At 47.7% G+C, this 17,590-nt stretch overlaps 1 protein-coding gene and 1 long non-coding RNA gene across 6 annotated transcripts in view; one reads left to right on the top strand and one right to left on the bottom strand.

The window, feature by feature from the left end:
- Positions 1-17,590, top strand: part of NOL4L (nucleolar protein 4 like) — a 124,028-nt gene that overhangs the window by 60,261 nt on the left and 46,177 nt on the right. For all 4 annotated transcript variants that reach the window (XM_060615143.3, XM_060615165.3, XM_060615173.3 and 1 more), the window contains exon 4: positions 3,933-4,042. In XM_060615143.3, coding sequence (XP_060471126.1) covers positions 3,933-4,042 — 110 coding nt within the window. The remainder of the gene's footprint in view (positions 1-3,932; positions 4,043-17,590) is intronic.
- LOC132666937 (uncharacterized) lies at positions 1,303-4,861 on the bottom strand. Of its 2 annotated transcripts, none has more exons than XR_009604908.2 (3): positions 4,782-4,861; positions 4,001-4,199; positions 1,303-1,547 (listed from the first exon to the last, which is right to left on the bottom strand). It is a non-coding gene; the product is annotated as an uncharacterized LOC132666937 (long non-coding RNA). The 2 variants fall into 2 exon arrangements; XR_009604906.2 differs by lacking the exon at positions 4,782-4,861 and adding an exon at positions 4,486-4,773.

Below are 17,590 nucleotides of genomic sequence, written 5' to 3'. Positions count from 1 at the left end.
TCTATAGGTGAAAGCTCAGGAGAATTGCCCGCGTTTGCTCTACGTGGAGGAGCGAGGGCCACTGCCTCCGCTGAAGCTTGCCTCGATTGATGCATGCCATTGGAGCCTAGCTGTGGAGGCCAGCACTTGGCTTGGCCTGGGTCAAGCCTCCGCATCACGGGTTATTCTCGAGGCCCATAAAGCCAGGGCTAGCTCCTGGGCGGGTGTCAGTTTTCCTTGGCAAAGCATGTTGAGACATTTCTTTGAGTGATTCCTCTGCTCCTCTCACCAGCAGCCTGCTGGATTATGGTGGCTCTGCGACCGTGGCGATCTCCTAACTCACCAGCGGTATCGCTAAGTGGCTTGAGCACGGCCACTGTGTGTTGACCCCAGCGGGAACTGACCTGTCTCAGCAGAGCCCAGGGAAGCCACTTGTAACCCATTCATGCGTCCACCTTAGCTTATGCCCATCCTGGCATTCGTCTGGCCTGTGAGCATGTGGCTCCACGGAGTTCCCGGAGCTACCACTGGCTTCTGCACCTCCCCTCTTTCCTACCAAGTTGATCCTCTTGATGTGAGCCACTTACCACCTCTGGAACTTCCTGGCTGGCAGAAACCCTGCCTGCCTTTCTCCTCACTGCGGTCCCACAGCCAGCTCCCTGGCATGTTTTCTCACCTGGAATGCCTCCCCGCTGCCCGCCAAGGTCCCGCCTCCCCGCCAGCACTCTCGCTTCTGGAGCCGCAGGCACGAGCATTCCACTGCACTTGGATCTCTGATGGATTTGTGCGTGCATGCTCAAGGCATCCGGGTTCCCCCCAGACGGGGCATCCTACCTCCTCTTCTTGAGCCCTCCTGGCTCACCTCTGGGCACTGGAAATGGTTTCTGATCTGTGGACCTGCCGGGGACAGAACAGGCCAAGGAAAACCCCTTTCCCCTCCTCCCAAGAGTAACATCCTAGCCATTGGTTTTCTGTTTTCTTTCTTAAACCAAGCTGTACCCGGCTTTATTAGAGGTGCCTTCTCATAAGCAGCCATGGTATTTTAGGCAGGACATGGGTGACCATCAGGGAAAAAAACACAGTGCCTGGCCTCCCCGGATGGCCAAACACGGAGAGCTGCCGTGACACTCCATGAATTCTTCCCTTGCGGCTCTGACCAGTGATCTCCAGGACGAGGATGGCCCTGCTCATGCACCATGTTGTCTGGCAGCTTCTCACCAGACAACCATGTCTCTGAGGAAATGAAACGGAAATGGCAGAGTTCTCTGTCTGGAGACCCAGGATCAGAAAACAGGAACCATGGCTCTTTTGAGTGACGCCCTCTCAATGTGGTTGCTCAAATGTCCGCCTCACATACGGCCTCCAACCCCGTCGCTGTGTGGGGGAGGGAGGTCCCAATGTGCTCCTGGGCTTAAAGAGGTCAAGTCTGGGTTGAGGGTGGGGCAGCAAGAAGAGGACTAACGGACGCTGAAACCGACTTCAGTCCCCTCGCCGTGCCAGTCGTCTGTGCGAAGGTGCCAACGTGCAGCGATGTCAGAACCCTCTGCCACGGAACCAAGAGGAAGTGTCTACGGAAAGAAAGTGCAGCTCATTTTAAGCCAGTTTTCTGAGATACTCTATTAGTGATATTCACTTCTTCCTCAGAGAGCAAAGACCTTCCTCAAGGAGCACAAAAACCCCGAGTGCGACAACATGGCTTTAAAAAGCAAACCATAGTTGTGCATTTTTATAAACCTTGATGATATTCAAGCTGTGCCGTCACCAGAAGGATACCACCTCAAAATGACACCCGTCGGCCCCAGACCCAGTCTCCGTGGACCCCGTTCTCTGTTTCTGTCCTTGTCAAGGCAGGGACTCCCTTGTCCCCTTTGGGTAGCTTCACCCCCTTGTTTGCAGGGGCTTTTTTCTTTATTGTAAAATATAACATAAAACTTGTCATTTTAATAATTTTTAAGTGTACATTCAGTGGCATTAATGATATTCACACCACTCAGCCACCCTCACCACTGTGTGTTTCCAAAACGTTTTCACCACCCCAAACAGAAACCACGTGCCCATGAAGCAATAACTCCCATTCTCAACCCCCGGTCTCCAATAACCTGTGTTCAACCCTCTGTCTCAGTGACCGGGCCTGCTCTCGATAGTCCAGCTAAGTGGAATCCTAGCGTATTTGTCCTTGTGTGGCTGGCTTCTTTTACTCAGCATAGCGTCTCCAAGGTCGAAGGGACCTTCCTGGCCTGGGCCCTGGCTCCCGCATTCCTCCACCGAGGCCCCAGCACCCGCTTGCCCCTGAGCCCGTCTCTCCGGCACGATGGTGGTGGTGGCAGTGGTGGAGAGCAAGCTTTGGCAAGTCCACAAGTCGCTCCTGCTTCTCCTCCTTCTCCTCACACTGCTCAAATCCCAGCCCATGAACAGAACTGAGCACCAGGGGGGACTTTGGGCCAAAGGCCTGGAGTCTTGGAGGCAGGAAGAGGAGGCCGGAGAACAGGTAACCAAGACTATGCCCCAGGTGGAGGGTGAAGCTGGGTCAAGTGACTAAATGACCAAAGGAGGCCCCGCTTTGTGTGAAAGGTCCCAGCAGGTGACTCCAGGGTTTTGAGACTGGTCATAGCAGGGGGCATCTGCAGAGAAAGCTGGAATGGGAAAAGGGGCAACGGGCTGGGCTCCCTTTCAGTCCTGCTCCCCGTCTTCCTTGACTTATTACTGTGCCATTTTAGTCTGTCCCTTATGACGCCCACGGTGGGGCCTCAGACGCAGAACACAGTGACTGGGCACCGTCCACTGCAGCAGCCTCTGCAGAAGGCATCTCAGCTGGAGATGTTAAGAGTTCTGGAACAGTCCTACCCTTCGGCCCCCAAATTCCATTTTTTGGAAAACAATTAGAAATACAGACCAATATTCATGAATAAAGATGTTCCCTGTAGTACTGTTTGTAATAGCCTCCAATAGGAAACAACCTGAATGGCTAATCATAAGCAATGACTTGAGCAAGTTATGATAAAATAGTACACAGCCATAAAAACACTGTTTGCAAAGCAAAACAAGATTTTTGATGGTGCGGGAAATGACCGTGACAATGTTAAGTGGGAAAAAATGTTTTTAAGCAAACTATAATTTTCTGTATGCATTTTAATATCAAGTGCGTAAAGAAGAGAAGCCACAGAGAAAAAATAAACAGAAGCATATGTCAAGCTGCTCGGTGCAATTATTGGTTTTGGGTGGTTTTTTGGTTTTTGGTTTTTTTTGGCCTTTACATTTTTCCACATTTTGCAAATGCTTTACAAAAAGAACATGCGTGACTTTGATCTTCAGGACAAGAAAGCAATAAATGGGGGGAACAGAGCTCCTCTCCGTGTGATTAAGGAGGAACCAGAATTTGGGAGGGGGTAGTGGAGGCCTGGCCCAGACCTGTGAGCCGTATGGTACCTGACAGTGCTTTTGGGGGACGCTGTCGGGGTGGGAGATGGGGTCAGGTGGTGGTGGCAGGTGTGCACCAGGAAGCTGGCTTAGACCAGAGCTGGAAACGAAAATGCCTTTGAGGGCCCGGCAAGTGTCATAATCAAGTGGTGAAAATGCGCATAGGAACCGGTAGGGACTGTGGCAAAATGGAGAGTTCACACGCTGGCTAAAGTGGCTGCTGCAAGGCTGCCCTGGTAGGTGGCCAGGTGGGAGCATGGGCCCTGTGTGACCAGACCTTGCAGCTTCCAAGGAAGCCAGATAGTCCCGATTTTTAGCATGTGAACACTTGCTAAACACCGGCACCTAACTGAACAATATTTTCAGGGCCTCACAGTCTGCGTCCACAGGCCAGATGTGGTAGGTGAGCCGCCAGCTTGTGAGCTCTGGCATGTTCCTTCCTCCTCCTTAGGCTCTGTGTGGGTGACAGGGTGTGGTGCCTGCCAGGGGGCCCCTGGCCCAGACTGAAAGTGGCTTCCTTTTGTTCTTCCTGCCAGAAAACGAACCTCCTTCTCCTCTGGTCTCCGGGATTATCGATTACAACATGCCCCTTACCTCCACGTACCTGAAGCAGATGAAGTTGCGAGTGATGAACTCCCAGGAACAGGTAAGGCACATGTCTCTCCTCTCTTCGTCCCGCCTGGAAGTGTCCCGACCTGTCTGGGTGCAGTTGGTCCTTTCTAGGATGTGGGGACCACAGCAGGTGTAAACACACTGGGAATCGAAGGGGACCGTACGTGGTTATCTGGTCCTTGCAGTCCAGGCTGAGGAGTGTGGGGGTGGAAAGAATGTGTTCTTAGTTAGGGATCTGCTGGGCAGACAGCCCTGCCAGGTCTTCAGTGAAACTCAGGAAGCTCATGCTTCACAGAACTTTCCCCAAGGGCAGGGGTGAAGGAGGGGGTGTGCATGAGCTGTAGACCTTGGCCCTTAGGTTGTTCTCTCTCTGCTTTTTGCCCTTTGTCTGCTGTGTCACTCACCTCCTTTCCCCAGGGAGGCATGAGAGAGAAAGAGAGAGAGAAAGAGAGAGAGAGAGGTGCCCTGGCTGCTCACCTGTGGCCTCTCACTCTGGGGGCCCAGAGAGGCCAGAGGCCTTGGAGGGTGGCCCGGGTGAGATAAGGCCCTGGGCCCCCCTGGCTGTCCAAGACTCCCCAGCTGTGGATTGCCAAGTGTTGTCAGGCACCATGGAAACTGGCTCTGAAAAGAAAACTGCTCTTGCCAGCTTCCCCACACAGTCTACCTTCTAGCCCTTTGCAAAGCAAGTAGCATGACTGTCCTTCAAGGAAGGACTAGGTGAATGCCACCCCCTCCCTCCACCACTACCTAAAATCAGAGTAATAATTTCTCACACAGCTTCACATCTTCTCATCTGTTGTGACGTATGAACCTACTAGACCTTTGAGGCCTCCCTAGGGGAATGGGTTCTTCCTCCCCACCCCCACCGAGAGTCTGACTTCCGGCCCTGGGTGCATGCTGTCCCGCGTACTGCTGGTCTCCTTGACAACCTGAGTGTGTGTACGCAGAGTGGGTGATGGCTCCACAGCCAGCTCCAAGGTGATGTAGCAGGTTGTTTAGGTTGCATCTGGGGCCGTGGCACCCACTGGAGGATTTGAGCTGGCCTGCTTGAGCATGACCCATTCTGCCCTCCCCCAAGGAGGAGGGATGTCCTCCCAGCCCCGTACCATGCCCGGCCCATAAAGGTTGAACAAAATAAGCCTTGTTCTGGATGCTAGGGCTGTTTGTGTCTCTGTGCCTCCCGCGTCTTCTCGCCTGACATAGTCTCCTCTATGATGGTTACATCCCTAAGAAGCTTCACGTACTCAAAAATAATGTCAGTGGGGGAAAGGATGTGGGGGTTTCTAACTCACAACGGTAAAATTGTTTCTGTGCAGGAATGCCAATAATATGGCAGTGTTTTTGTCAATAGTTACAGAATCTAAACACCACCATGCAGGTTCAGTGAGAGACCTCTGACTACGCTGAAGAGTAATTTCCTTTCCCGTAACCATCCACACAGTCATAAGCACCTGGCTTCTCTCACCTTCTTTTCACCATTCCCATCCGTCACCATGAAGCGCACAGCCACTCAAACAGCTGGCGGTCCAGCCTCGTGCCTCTTTCTTTCCCACAGAACGATGCTAGATTCAGATCGCCACCAGGACCAGCAGTGGTCAGGGTAGCCCCATTACTGGATGCTGTGCTATTTTGCTTCGTGATACGAATTCTTGCTATCTGTGGGGAATTACAACTATCGGCCAGGTGCATTTGCAAGGATTTAACCCTTCAGCAAATACTTATGGAGCCCCGCCCCGTGAGCTCATCTAGGGATGCGCAAGTCTTCGGAGCTACCATTACTAGCCCTTCTTATGATTTGGGGGAAACAGACACTAATGAAAAAGAATCACACACAAGGGCCCAGCTCAGAGGAGGTAACGATAAATAATCGGAGGGAAAGATGAATCGGTTATCACAGGGCAGCTACGACAAGTGCCACACGGGAGGACACACAGTCCATGAGTACTCTTAGATGGGCATGAGGGGTGGACCGAGGCAGGGCTTTGCTTCAGAAAGGGGTGCTTGAGGGGCGCCTGGGTGGCGCAGTCGGTTAAGCGTCCGACTTCAGCCAGGTCACGATCTCACGGTCCGTGAGTTCGAGCCCCGCGTCAGGCTCTGGGCTGATGGCTCGGAGCCTGGAGCCTGTTTCCGATTCTGTGTCTCCCTCTCTCTCTGCCCCTCCCCCGTTCATGCTCTGTCTCTCTCTGTCCCAAAAATAAAAAAATAAAAAAAAAAAAATAAAAAAATAAAAAAAAAAAAAAAAAGAAAGGGGTGCTTGAGCTGAGGTGGAGGTCCGAAGGGAAGAGCTCCAGGCTAAGGAAACCGCTTGTGCTGAGGCCCTGTGGCTTGAGGGAGGACGGTGCCTCTGAGAACCTGAGAGGCTGATGTGGCCGGTGCAGGGAGTGTGAGGTATTCTGTTCCTGAAGAAAGAGGCAGAAGACACAAGTGTTGGACAAAGAAGCACTTGGGTATCTGTGAATGAACCAAAGTTCATGAAACAAGATGGATAAAATACCCTGGTGAGGTTTGGGCCACTCACAAAGGAAAGGCGGGTTGTGGGAAGGTGTTTCTCTCCAGGGTGCTCTGAGAGTCCAGCTGGGACTGAAATTGACAGCAAGTGTCTCAGAGTCGACTCTGCCTTCCTCGCCTCCATTCCCAGTTTCCCAGGTGGGGGCCCTGGGACAGTATCCGCTCTTCTCCTGTCCCCTGTGCTGCAGGAGATCAAAGGTGTCGACCTTCCTTGCATACACCGGGCAGGAGAGGCAGCGTCCCTCCCCGAGCCTAGGGCTTGGCATCTGCTGGGCTCCAGCACTCTCCGCAGAGCGGTGAGCTCGCAAGGCCTCACTCGCTCAGGCCATCCCTGTTCTATGGCTGGGCACATGGTGAAACCAGAAATCGCATCGCTCATCAGATTATTTATCTGTAGGAGCAAGGAAGGGCCAAGGACCCAGAAGTCTTTGATTCTTCGGTTTGAGTTGGAACTAAAAATACGTTTATTGGAATTGGTAGGTTGTTCCCCGGGGGGAAGTGGGAGTCGGGCTCCCCTCGGGGCCAGTGAATGGAGTGCCGTGCGAACACGCAGCCAGGGGCCTGCCTCTGCCGCTGTCACGTCTCGTGTGCCGCCGCCGAGGCTCTGAAAGCAGCTTCATTCCCTGAAGCCTCCTCTGGCCCCGAAATGCTGACAGAGGGCCTAAGTGTTTGCAGGTCACTCCTACAGGCCCTACGGAAAATAAACCTAATTCTAATGTAACAGGAGCTGGATAAGTGATAATTTATTAATGCCAAACAAAACCCTCCATCTAAAAACTCCGGGTAAGAAAAATCCCAATAATTCATTTTTTCCAGCATTCGATATCCAGGAGACAAACAGTAAGGCAGGTAGAACATGTTGCCCTCACTTTGCTTCTAGCAGACAATGAACAGGTGGTGGGATTTACTTGCGAACTGGACAGAATCATGTTACTTGTCCAATTGTGTCAAATTAATATGCCGGGAAATGGGCCCTTCTCCACAGAGGATATTAGGTAATATGAAAATCTAATAACAATATTCACACAAAGGAAAAAGATTCTTCTTGAGGTCTGATTCAATGCAGCAAATATTAATGGTGTCCTCAACATGCAAGACATTTGGGGATCAGACACCAGCCTTCCAGGACCTCCATCCTAAGACACAGAACCTGGGAGCTATCATCGCAGGGGCCACATTGAGCTGAAAATAGGGGACTGTAGTCTGATAAAATCCTTTTTCCCCCTTGCTTGGGGAAACTCTAATAAAGACATAAAACTGAAATCACATTTTGTTGTACTGATGAAGAAAACGTTTTCTTATAGGGGGCGGGGTAGGAGGATCTCATAAGTTGCGGACTGTCTCTCGGAGAATGCTCTGTAGCATTACGTCATAAGATGAGGTCTCAGGGAGACATGCCACACTCACAGGACAAGTGCCATCCACAACGGCTGGCCTGGCACATCCCCCTTTAGGGCTGTGTGCAAGATGCACCGAAGAGGAGTGCTAGGGTCTCCTCTTTATGTGGCCGCTGGTTTCATACCTCTTTTTTTTTTTTTTTTTAACGTTTATTTATTTTTGAGACGGAGAGAGACAGAGAATGAACAGGGGAGGGGCAGAGAGGGAGACACAGAATCGGAAGCAGGCTCCAGGCTCCGAGCCATCAGCCCAGAGCCCGACGTGGGGCTCGAACTCACACACCGCGAGATCGTGACCTGAGTTGAAGTCGGACGCTTAGCCGACTGAGCCACCCAAGCACCCCCCTCTTTTTTTTTTAAGAAATGTTTTTTAATGTTTATTTATTTTTGAGAGAGAGAGCACAAGGAGGGGAGGGACAAAGGGCAGAGGGCAGAGGATCCAAAGTGGGCTCTGTGCTGACAGCAGAGAGTCTAACGTGGGGCTCGAACTCACGAACCGTTAGATCATGACCTAAGCAGAAGTCAGACGCTTAACCGACTAAGCCACCCAGGTGTCCCCGTACTTCTTTTAATTACACAGGTAGCACCTGACCTCAGTAGTCAAAAGCAAAAGCATGGTGATAAAAATCACCACCATCCCACCACTCAAGTCACTGAGATTTTGGGGTCCAGCCTTCCAGACTGTTGAACAGAAAGGGGATTATCCTGCACAAACACCGTGCTTTGCTTTTCTTCTTTCAAAAAAAAATTTTTTTTAATGGTTATCTATTTTTGAGAGAGAGAGAGAAACAGAGTGCAAGTGGGGGAGGGGCAGAGAGAGAGGGAGACACAGAATCTGAAGCAGGCTCCAGGCTCTGAGCTGTCAGCACAGAGCTGATGGTGGGGACTTGAACCCACAAATCGCAAGATCATGACCTGAGCTGAAGTCAGACACTCAACCAACTGAGCCACCCAGGAGCAGGGTGGGTGGGTGCTTTACTTTTCTGATGCTGATTTTCCATGTTATCAGAGTCTCTTTACCCTCTTGGCCAAGATATTTCCCACCTACCAAATAAACTGGTTATATAATTTTCCTGCCATTCCCTCGCTCCTTCACCCATCCATCCACTCATCCATCCACCCATCCACCCATCCACCCACTCATCCATCCACTCACCCATCCATCCACCCATCCACCCATCCACCCACTCATCCATCCACTCATCCATCCACCCATCCACCCATCCACCCACTCATCCATCCACTCACCCATCCATCCACCCATCCACCCATCCACCCACTCATCCATCCACTCACCCATCCATCCACCCATCCACCCATCCACCCACTCATCCATCCACTCACCCATCCATCCACCCAACCATCCATCCATCCTTCTGTCCATTGCACACTGTAGCCAGACATGGTTGTAGGCGCTAAGGGAACAGTGGTGAACAGAGGCGAGTCTATGCCCTGCTGGCTCTCAGAGTTCAGTGATAGAGATAAGGAAAACCCAAATCAACACTCTGGGGTTTTAGAGGAGGGACGGAGGAGGGACAAGGAAGTGAGCCAGGTGGATGCTATTGTAGGCACTGGGTTATTAATTTAGGCACTTGTTCTGTGTCCAGCACTTCACACTTTACCCTTTGCCCTCACAGCCCTGCAGGGTCCCATTATTCTCATTTTGCAGATTCCATAGCTCAGGCTCAGAAAGGTTCAGCACTTGCTCGAGGTCACACAACCACTGACATGAATGAAACTCAGATCTCCTCCATCCCTGAACCTGTGCACCTGCCAGAGCCCCAAGCCCTGCTTCTCTCCACACTTACTGGATGAGGATGTGCTCATTAGAATCTGAAGCAGGTGTGTCACCCATGGGGTTGGAGGGGGGAAAATGTCCTCGGCAGAGATTCTGGCAGAGCACGTCAAGGGTCTTTTGTTTGGCCTGGGAACTGGGATCTGCTTTAAATACATGATGCTTGGGGTGCCTGGGTGGCTCAGTCGGTTGGGCGGCCGACTTCGGCTCAGGTCATGATCTCGTGGTCCATGAGTTCGAGCCCCGCGTCCGGCTCTGTGCTGACAGCTCGGAGCCTGGAGCCTGTTTCCCATTCTGTGTCTCCCTCTCTCTGACCCTCCCCCGTTCATGCTCTGTCTCTCTCTGTCTCAAAAATAAATAAACATTAAAAAAATTTTTGAAAAAAAAATAAATACATGATGCTTAAGGAAATATCACAAGAGGAATTTGGCAGGGGGCTGGGGTTGGGAGGATGGTTACCCCTACCTCGTGTATGCTCAGTTATCTGCGGGGATACGTGTATAATTTGATATGCACATTACGGGTGATGTTATCCCGATCTTTTCTTAGATCCCAGTGTTTGACCCAAGACCCTATTATAGAAATCATGTCCCGATCTGGAAGGAGGGAGACAGATTGTATTCTTTCTTCTGACACATACTTCCATTTTATAGAAGTGGAGGCTGAGACCTCTGGACTATTTGTTTTTGTCGGTGGTGGTGGTTTCTGTTCTTGCTCTGTCCGGAGTGGGAAGGCTGTCAGACCTTCTTAGACCTCCCCTTCTCCAGTTCCTGGAGCTGTTCTAATGTCCTACTAATGGTTTTAATCATTCTCCCAGCAGCCGGTGTAGTGGTGCTGCTCCATTGTTTAAGCCCCAGTGACAGAAGCTCTTACTTGTCTCCGTTAACCTCTGCCTCCCTTTCTACTGCCTTTCTCCTGGCCCAGAGGGTGTGGGAGGACCTTGAAGGCCCCAGCAAACATGTGGGGCCTGGAAGGTCCACCACCCCCTGAGTCTCCAGAGCTTGGGCCCTCATGCTCCTTGCAGCCGGCCTGTTGGAGCAGCACTGTTCTTAGCCAGGACGCCAGCCCCCCACCTATGCAAACACCCTAGAGGCAGGTTGACAGCACCAATTCCACCACCTACCAGCTATGTGACTTTGGGAAAATTGCTTCACTCTCTGTGCTTTATTACTCGAGAGTAGTAATAATACACCTAACTCATAGAGTTATTCCAAGAGGTAAATGATGCGAGGCAAGATCAGTGCTTAGCACAGCGCCTGGCACGTTAGAACTATGGAGTGACCTCTCCTGCTGTTAATGCACCTTGTGTTTAATAGACACAGTGGATGACCTTGTGCAAGAGACCAGGGCCGTAAAGTTGAATAAGAAGTATAGTTGTTCTCAAGGAACTCTTCTTAACAGACGGGACAACAGCCATGGAACTGTGACCCAGACAGAAAACAGAGGCCAGAAGGGGCCAGGAATCTGCCAGGTGGTTCAGGGGACATTCGCTTATTTTAAAATGAGATTCGGGCCTCTCATTGTAGCCCATCTGGCAAAGAGGGCCCAGGTGAGGGAAGCTGAGAGTCGACAGCTCTAGGAGACGCTGAGCTGGTGAAGGCCACAGCCAGTTTGGGGAAAGTAGGAGAAAGGAGACAGAGGAGGAGGAGGAGGAGGCTCAGAGCATGGGTCTCTCTTGGCAGTGAGGCCACAGGAGAGCCCTTTCCTCAGCCAGCACTGGGGAGCGAGGCACGGATGGGGGCAGGAAGTGAGCACAGTCCAAGTGTGGAACTTTCTCAGGTCCCAACCTCCCTAAGTGCAGGAGAAAACAAGCCCACTCCAAAAAGTTCTCCACATTCACTTTGTTTTTTAATTGTGATAAAATATTTGTAATTTAAAGTCTGCCATTTTGACCATTTTTTTAAAGTTTATTTATTTATTTTTTTATTAATCCCTACACCCAGTGTGGGGCTCTAACTCACAACCTCGGCCAATATCAAGAGTTGCATGCTCTTTGGACTGAGCCAGGCAGGCGCTCTGCCATTTTAACCATTGTTTTTAAATTTTTAAAAATTTATTTATTTTAAGAGAGAGAGAGAGTATGTGTGTGTGAGGGGGCAGGGACAGAGAGAGAGGGAAGAGAGAGAATCCCAAGCAGGCTCTGCACTGTCAGCACAGAGCCCGATGCCAGGTTTGAACTCACAAGCCATAAGATCATGACCTGGGCTGAAATCAAGGGTCAGACGCTCAACCGACTGACCCACCCAGGCAGCCCTAACCATTTTTTTAAGCTTATTTATTTATTTTGAGAGAGAGAGAGAGAGAGAGAGAGAGAGAGAGGAGGGGCAGTGAGAGAGGAGAGAGAGAATCCTAAGCAGGCTCCTCACTGCCAACACAGGGCCCGATGAGAGGCCTGAACTCGGGAACCACGAGATTATTACCTGAGCCGAAATCAAGAGTCAGACACTTAACCAACTAAGTCACCCAGGTACCCCCACTTTAACCATTTTTAAATGCACAGTTCAGTGGCATTAAGTACATTCACAATGTTATGCAAACAGCACCACTATCTCCAAAAGTTTTTCATCACCCTGAACAGAAGGTCTATAACCATTAAGCAATAACTCCCCGTTCTCCCCTCCTCCAGCCCCTGGTAACCACCTAGGTTTTACTTTTTGTCTCTATAAATATGACCACCTAGGGACCTCATATAAGTGGAATCACATAATTAATCTTTGTCCTTCTGTGTCTGGCTGACTTCACTTAGTGTAATGTGTGTCCAAGGTCCACTCGTGTTGTTGCATGTGTCAGAACTTCATTCTTTTTTATGGCTGACTAATATTCCATTACTTACCAAACCATATTTTATGTATCCCTTCACCCACTGATGAACGTTTGGGCTGTGTCCACTTTTTGGCTAACCACACTCACTTTTTAATCTATTGGACCAGGTTGCAGGACAAGGAAGAATTAAATCAGGGCTCTGTTCCTTCTCTCCCTGAGTCCTTAACCCTCTTTGTGGCTTTCTTTTCTCATGAACACTCTCAACCTCAGAAGGACACCAAGAAATGGGGGGACCCAAAGAAGAAGTGAGAGCCTGTTGCTTAACTTAAACAGTGCCTGACTCATAGGGCTCTTACTTGTGGAGAACCCATGAGCACTGACTCTGATCCAGATTTAAGAGCTTGGTAACAATAATGATCTCTGGGGCACCTGGCTGGCTCAGTCCAAAGAGCATGCAACTCTCGATCTTGCAGTCATGAGTTCAAGCCCCACATTGGGTGTAGAGATTACTTTAAAAAAATAACAATAATGATCAAATAATCTCTTCCTTCCCCCTCCTCAGGCTGTCTTGCAGCCCAGGCAAGATGTGAACTCAGGGGGAAAATAACAAAAAAAAATCATTTCCATGTCCCCTGCTGTGGCTCAGTGTATGTAACCTTTGGTGGTCTCTTAAGAAAGCAGAGGTTCTGAAGTATTTCTTTAAAATTAAACAGTAATCTCCATGCAACAGAACTAGAATTTAGAACTTTTCAATCCCTAGAGAAAATAAAAGAAATAAAGAAAACTTGACCAATGCAGCAAGAGTAATTAAATGAGGGAATAAAAGAAGAAACAACTAAAAAGAGATATAATAAGTAGAAAACATAAATAAGCTAGTAGGAACAAGACCAAATGCCAGTAAATCACAGTAAATGTAAATGGGTTAAATTCCACTGCAGAGAATTTAAAAAAAAAAAAAAAAGAGGCTCAGATAAGGTTTGTTTTTTTTAATGGCAAACAAAAGACATTTTTTTAATGACACAAAAACTAAGATGAAATCAAGAGAAAGAGAAGGCAGTGTTGCTCCTGTCAAACAAGCAAATGTTTAAGGCAAAAAAAAAGCATTAAATAGGGCAAAGTGAGATATTTCATGTTGATCAAAGGCAGTTTCCCAGTAAGATTTCAGAGCCTCTTGACCTTGGAAGTCTGCCCTTGGGGGAGGTTGAGGAGGTGGTTGGTCCTGTGGAACATAAGTAGCGCCTTTAAGCTTCACCATGAGAGGCAGCATCCTTCTTCTGTGTCCCCATCATCATTCTCTTCACCTTTTGTCATTTGTGGTACTGTCTTGCTGTAGCCACTTCTCTAGACCAGTATCTTCAAACTTTGAGCATTTCTGTTTGCTCTCTGGAAATGTGCATGGAACAGAATGTGGCGTGGACCCTGAAGAACCTGTAAGAATGTGGATCTGCTCCTTGGCTACCTGGATATTAGTCCTTCTCCTCCTCTCCTGACTGGGCTCATCCACCAAGGCATACTGGACTGCTTTCTCAGTTCCCAGCCTCCTCCTTTCCTCCCAAGTCCTGGTCTTCCTGGCTTCCTTCTCTTGCTTCATCTCTTGCTTCCCGCCTCTCAGACACCCTTAACAAGCCTCTGGGATCAGCCCACCTATGACTTGTTATGTGGTTGAACTGAAGGGGTGCAGCTTGACTCCATGAGAGTCCAAAAAGGACCTGAAATGGCCCTGGCTCCATTTTCAAGATCTGAGAAGCTATAGCCCAAACTTTTTCCTGTCTCAGTAAATCCCTGGCACTGTGGAAGGTTTGTGCTGCGGCAAGAAAAACAAAAAGCAACTGAAATATTGACCTTGACCAAGGCTGCTGTTTGGATTTTTCCAGGCAAAGAATGATCCTTAGAGCATTTCTGCTGTGAGATGATGTGCAGGTGGGGTAGTTGCCCTCAGATTCTGCCCTGTGCCCCTCAGACCCTCCCCCATAATTCCAGGGTGGTTCAGTTTCAGAAACAGCATCTCAGGTGGCCCTTTATCTTTTTTTGTTTTTGTTTATTTGTATTCATTTTTATTTTTATCAAAATAATATATATTTTAAAAATCAGATAGAAAAACAGCAGACCCTGCCCTGGCCTTCCCACTTTAATTTCTTCTTTTCAGAGACAGCCTCTTAGTTATCTTTTAGCTCTCTCTTCTGGTTTTACCTTTTATTTCTAAATAACATACGCTCGTGCTGCTAGTTCTTGGTTTTTTAATTTGGGCTGTTTGGATTGATGTTGTTCAATTTCTTGCTGTATAAGATAGATATTTATACTATTACACCCTTTCATAAATACATATATTATTTCCCCTTCCTGCATCCCTCAATATTCTCCATACCTCTCTATTTGGATAAATCACTTCATTATCTATATTATTATGACTGTGCATAGATTATTCATAGCTAAGCCTTATGAGCATACTATGATTATATTTTCTTTCTTTTGATTCCCCAGAGTTAGCCATTGCCTCTTTTTTCCAACCTTCACCTTCTACCTTTTGATCTTGCTTACGATGTGTGTGTTTTGTCATTTTTATTTTTGTCTTTATGTGCTCAAATTTATCTTTTTTTCTTTAATGGCTTCTGCATTTGACTCTTTAAAAAGCTAAGTAACTCCACTTCCATGTTCTCCTTCAGTACTTTCATGTTTTCATTTTTTTAATAGACTGCTTTTTAGAAAAGTTTTAGGTTTACAGAAAAATTGAGACGAAGGTATAGAATTCCCACATTACACCCCCCCCCCCACGCACACGCACACCCAGTTTCCCATACTATTAACGTCTTACGTGGTTACAATACATTTGTTACAACTAATGAACCAATACTGACACATTATTGGTAACTAAAGTCCATAGTTTATTTAGATTTCCTTAGTTTTTACCTGATTTCCTTTTTTCAGTTCCATAATCCTGTTGGGGATACCACTTTATATTTAGTTGTCGTGTCTCCTGAAGCTCTTCTTGGCTATGACAGTTCCTCAGCTTTTACTTGTTTTTGATGACCTTGACAGTTTTGACCTACTGGTCAGGTATTGTGTAGAATTCTGGAGTTTGTCTGATATTTTTCTCAATATAAAGCTGAGATTATGGGCTATTAAGAGGAAGACCACAGACATAGAGTGTGATTTTTACCACATTATAGCAGGGGTACATACTGTCAACATGATTCATGACCATTGCTGTTGGCCTTGGTCACACCTGGCTGAGATAATGTTTGTCAGGTTTCAAAACTGTAAAGCTGCACTTTTCCCCCCTCTCCAGAAAGGAAGTCACTATGTACAGCCCATACCTAAGGAGTGGGGGTTATAATTTCCTTACTTGAGGGCGAGGTATCTACATATATTATTTGGAATTCTTTGACATGGGACATTTGTCCCTTCTACCTCATTTGTAAATTTATTTAATCGTTCAGTAATTTATATGACTATTTATTTTATACTTTGGGTTATAATCCAATACTACTTTATTTATCTTGATGCTGAAACTGTTCCAACTTTAGTCACTGGGAGCTCCTTCAGTTGGCTCCTGTGCTCTTCTGACAAACCCTGATGGAGGGGTCTTGGGGTTTGTTCTTTGTAGGGTTTCATTTACTTTCTGGCACTGTGAGATGCTCCAGGCCCATCTTGTATATTTCCTGCCCCAATCCCAGATCAGCTATATCTCAAAGGAGCTCTGGTTCCTTTTATTGAAGAATTGTATTAAAAACCATGATCTGGGTGCTAGGTGTGCTTATTGCTACTGGAGTTTCCTTCCTTTTAGACCATCTAAGCAGAAGGAGCAAAAAATAAGCACGTTTTTATTTTTCAATTAATCTTTGATCCATTTGGAGCTTATCCGGGTATATTCCGAGACACAGATCCTGTTTTACCCTTCTGTGGAAGCATCACTTATTAAAGAATCTATTTTCTCCCCATTGATTTGAGATGCCACCTTTATAATTTACCAAATTTCCATCTGAAACAGAATCTACTTCTATTCAGCCCATTGGACTCTTTGTCTATTTAGTATCTGGTAGGAATGGTTCCCTTCCTTGTTGTCCATCTTTTCCAAGTTATCTTGGCTTGAAAAGAAAGTTATTTGAAAAAAAAAAATGTTTAATGCCTGAAAATTTTTGTATCCCATTCTTGGTGGGGGAAAGATAACAGAGGCACCGGGCTTTGGTGTTTTTTTTTTTTTTTTTTTTTAACATTTATTCATTTTTGAGAGACAGAGCATGAGCAGAGGAGGGGCAGAGAGAGAGGGAGACACAGACTCCAAAGCAGGCTCCAGGCTCTGAGCTGTCAGCACAGAGCCCGATGATGCGGGGCTCGAACTCAGAAGCCATGAAATCATGACCTGAGGTGAAGTCGGACACGTAACCGACTGAGTCACCCAGATGCCCAAGGCACTGTTGATCTAACCAAGTAAATATTAAGTCAAGACACTTTTACTGCAGGCCTTTCTGTTCACCAAAAAACAGGGGTGGACTATGAGCCAGGAGCATCATGACCCCAGCGTTATCTGGGGGCTATAAACATGGACAGCCCAGCATTCCCATCCTCCTAAGGATGATGTCAAGCAAAATAGGGCATTTCTAAATTTGAGAGGGATGGTTTTCTTGGCAACCTCTTTGAGAGGACAAATAAGGGAGTGAGGAGCCCACTCCCAAACGTTATTTTATTTTATTTTATTTTATTTTATTTTATTTTATTTTAAGTAGGCTCTATGCCTGATGTGAACTCACAACCCCCAGATCAAGAGTTGCATACTGTACTGACTGAGCCAGCCAGGTACCCCTAAACATCTTTGTGATAGGGCATTGTTTTAGAGATTAATACATACTATTGAGGATACTCAGGTACTTTCTAGAAACTTGCTGCAGTTTCCAGGTACTCAAAGAAAATGAGCATTATGGCTATTTTGCTAGGACAGCCTGGGGTTCATAGAGATCTGTATCTCTTCTGTCTTCCTGCTTCCCTGAAGTTGTGTGGGAAAAAAGCAGAAAACAACCAACATCCTGTCTCAAAAGCCAGTTGCCTGATGGAGTCAGTAGATACCTGAAACCTAAACAGCTCATTGTCCCCATCAGTTTTTATTTTTTTTAATTTATTGTAT

This window comes from Panthera onca, chromosome A3 (assembly GCF_046562875.1).
Source record: "Panthera onca isolate mPanOnc1 chromosome A3, mPanOnc1 haplotype 2, whole genome shotgun sequence".
Lineage (NCBI taxonomy): Eukaryota > Metazoa > Chordata > Mammalia > Carnivora > Felidae > Panthera > Panthera onca.
This window is presented reverse-complemented; position numbering and strand designations above follow the sequence as displayed.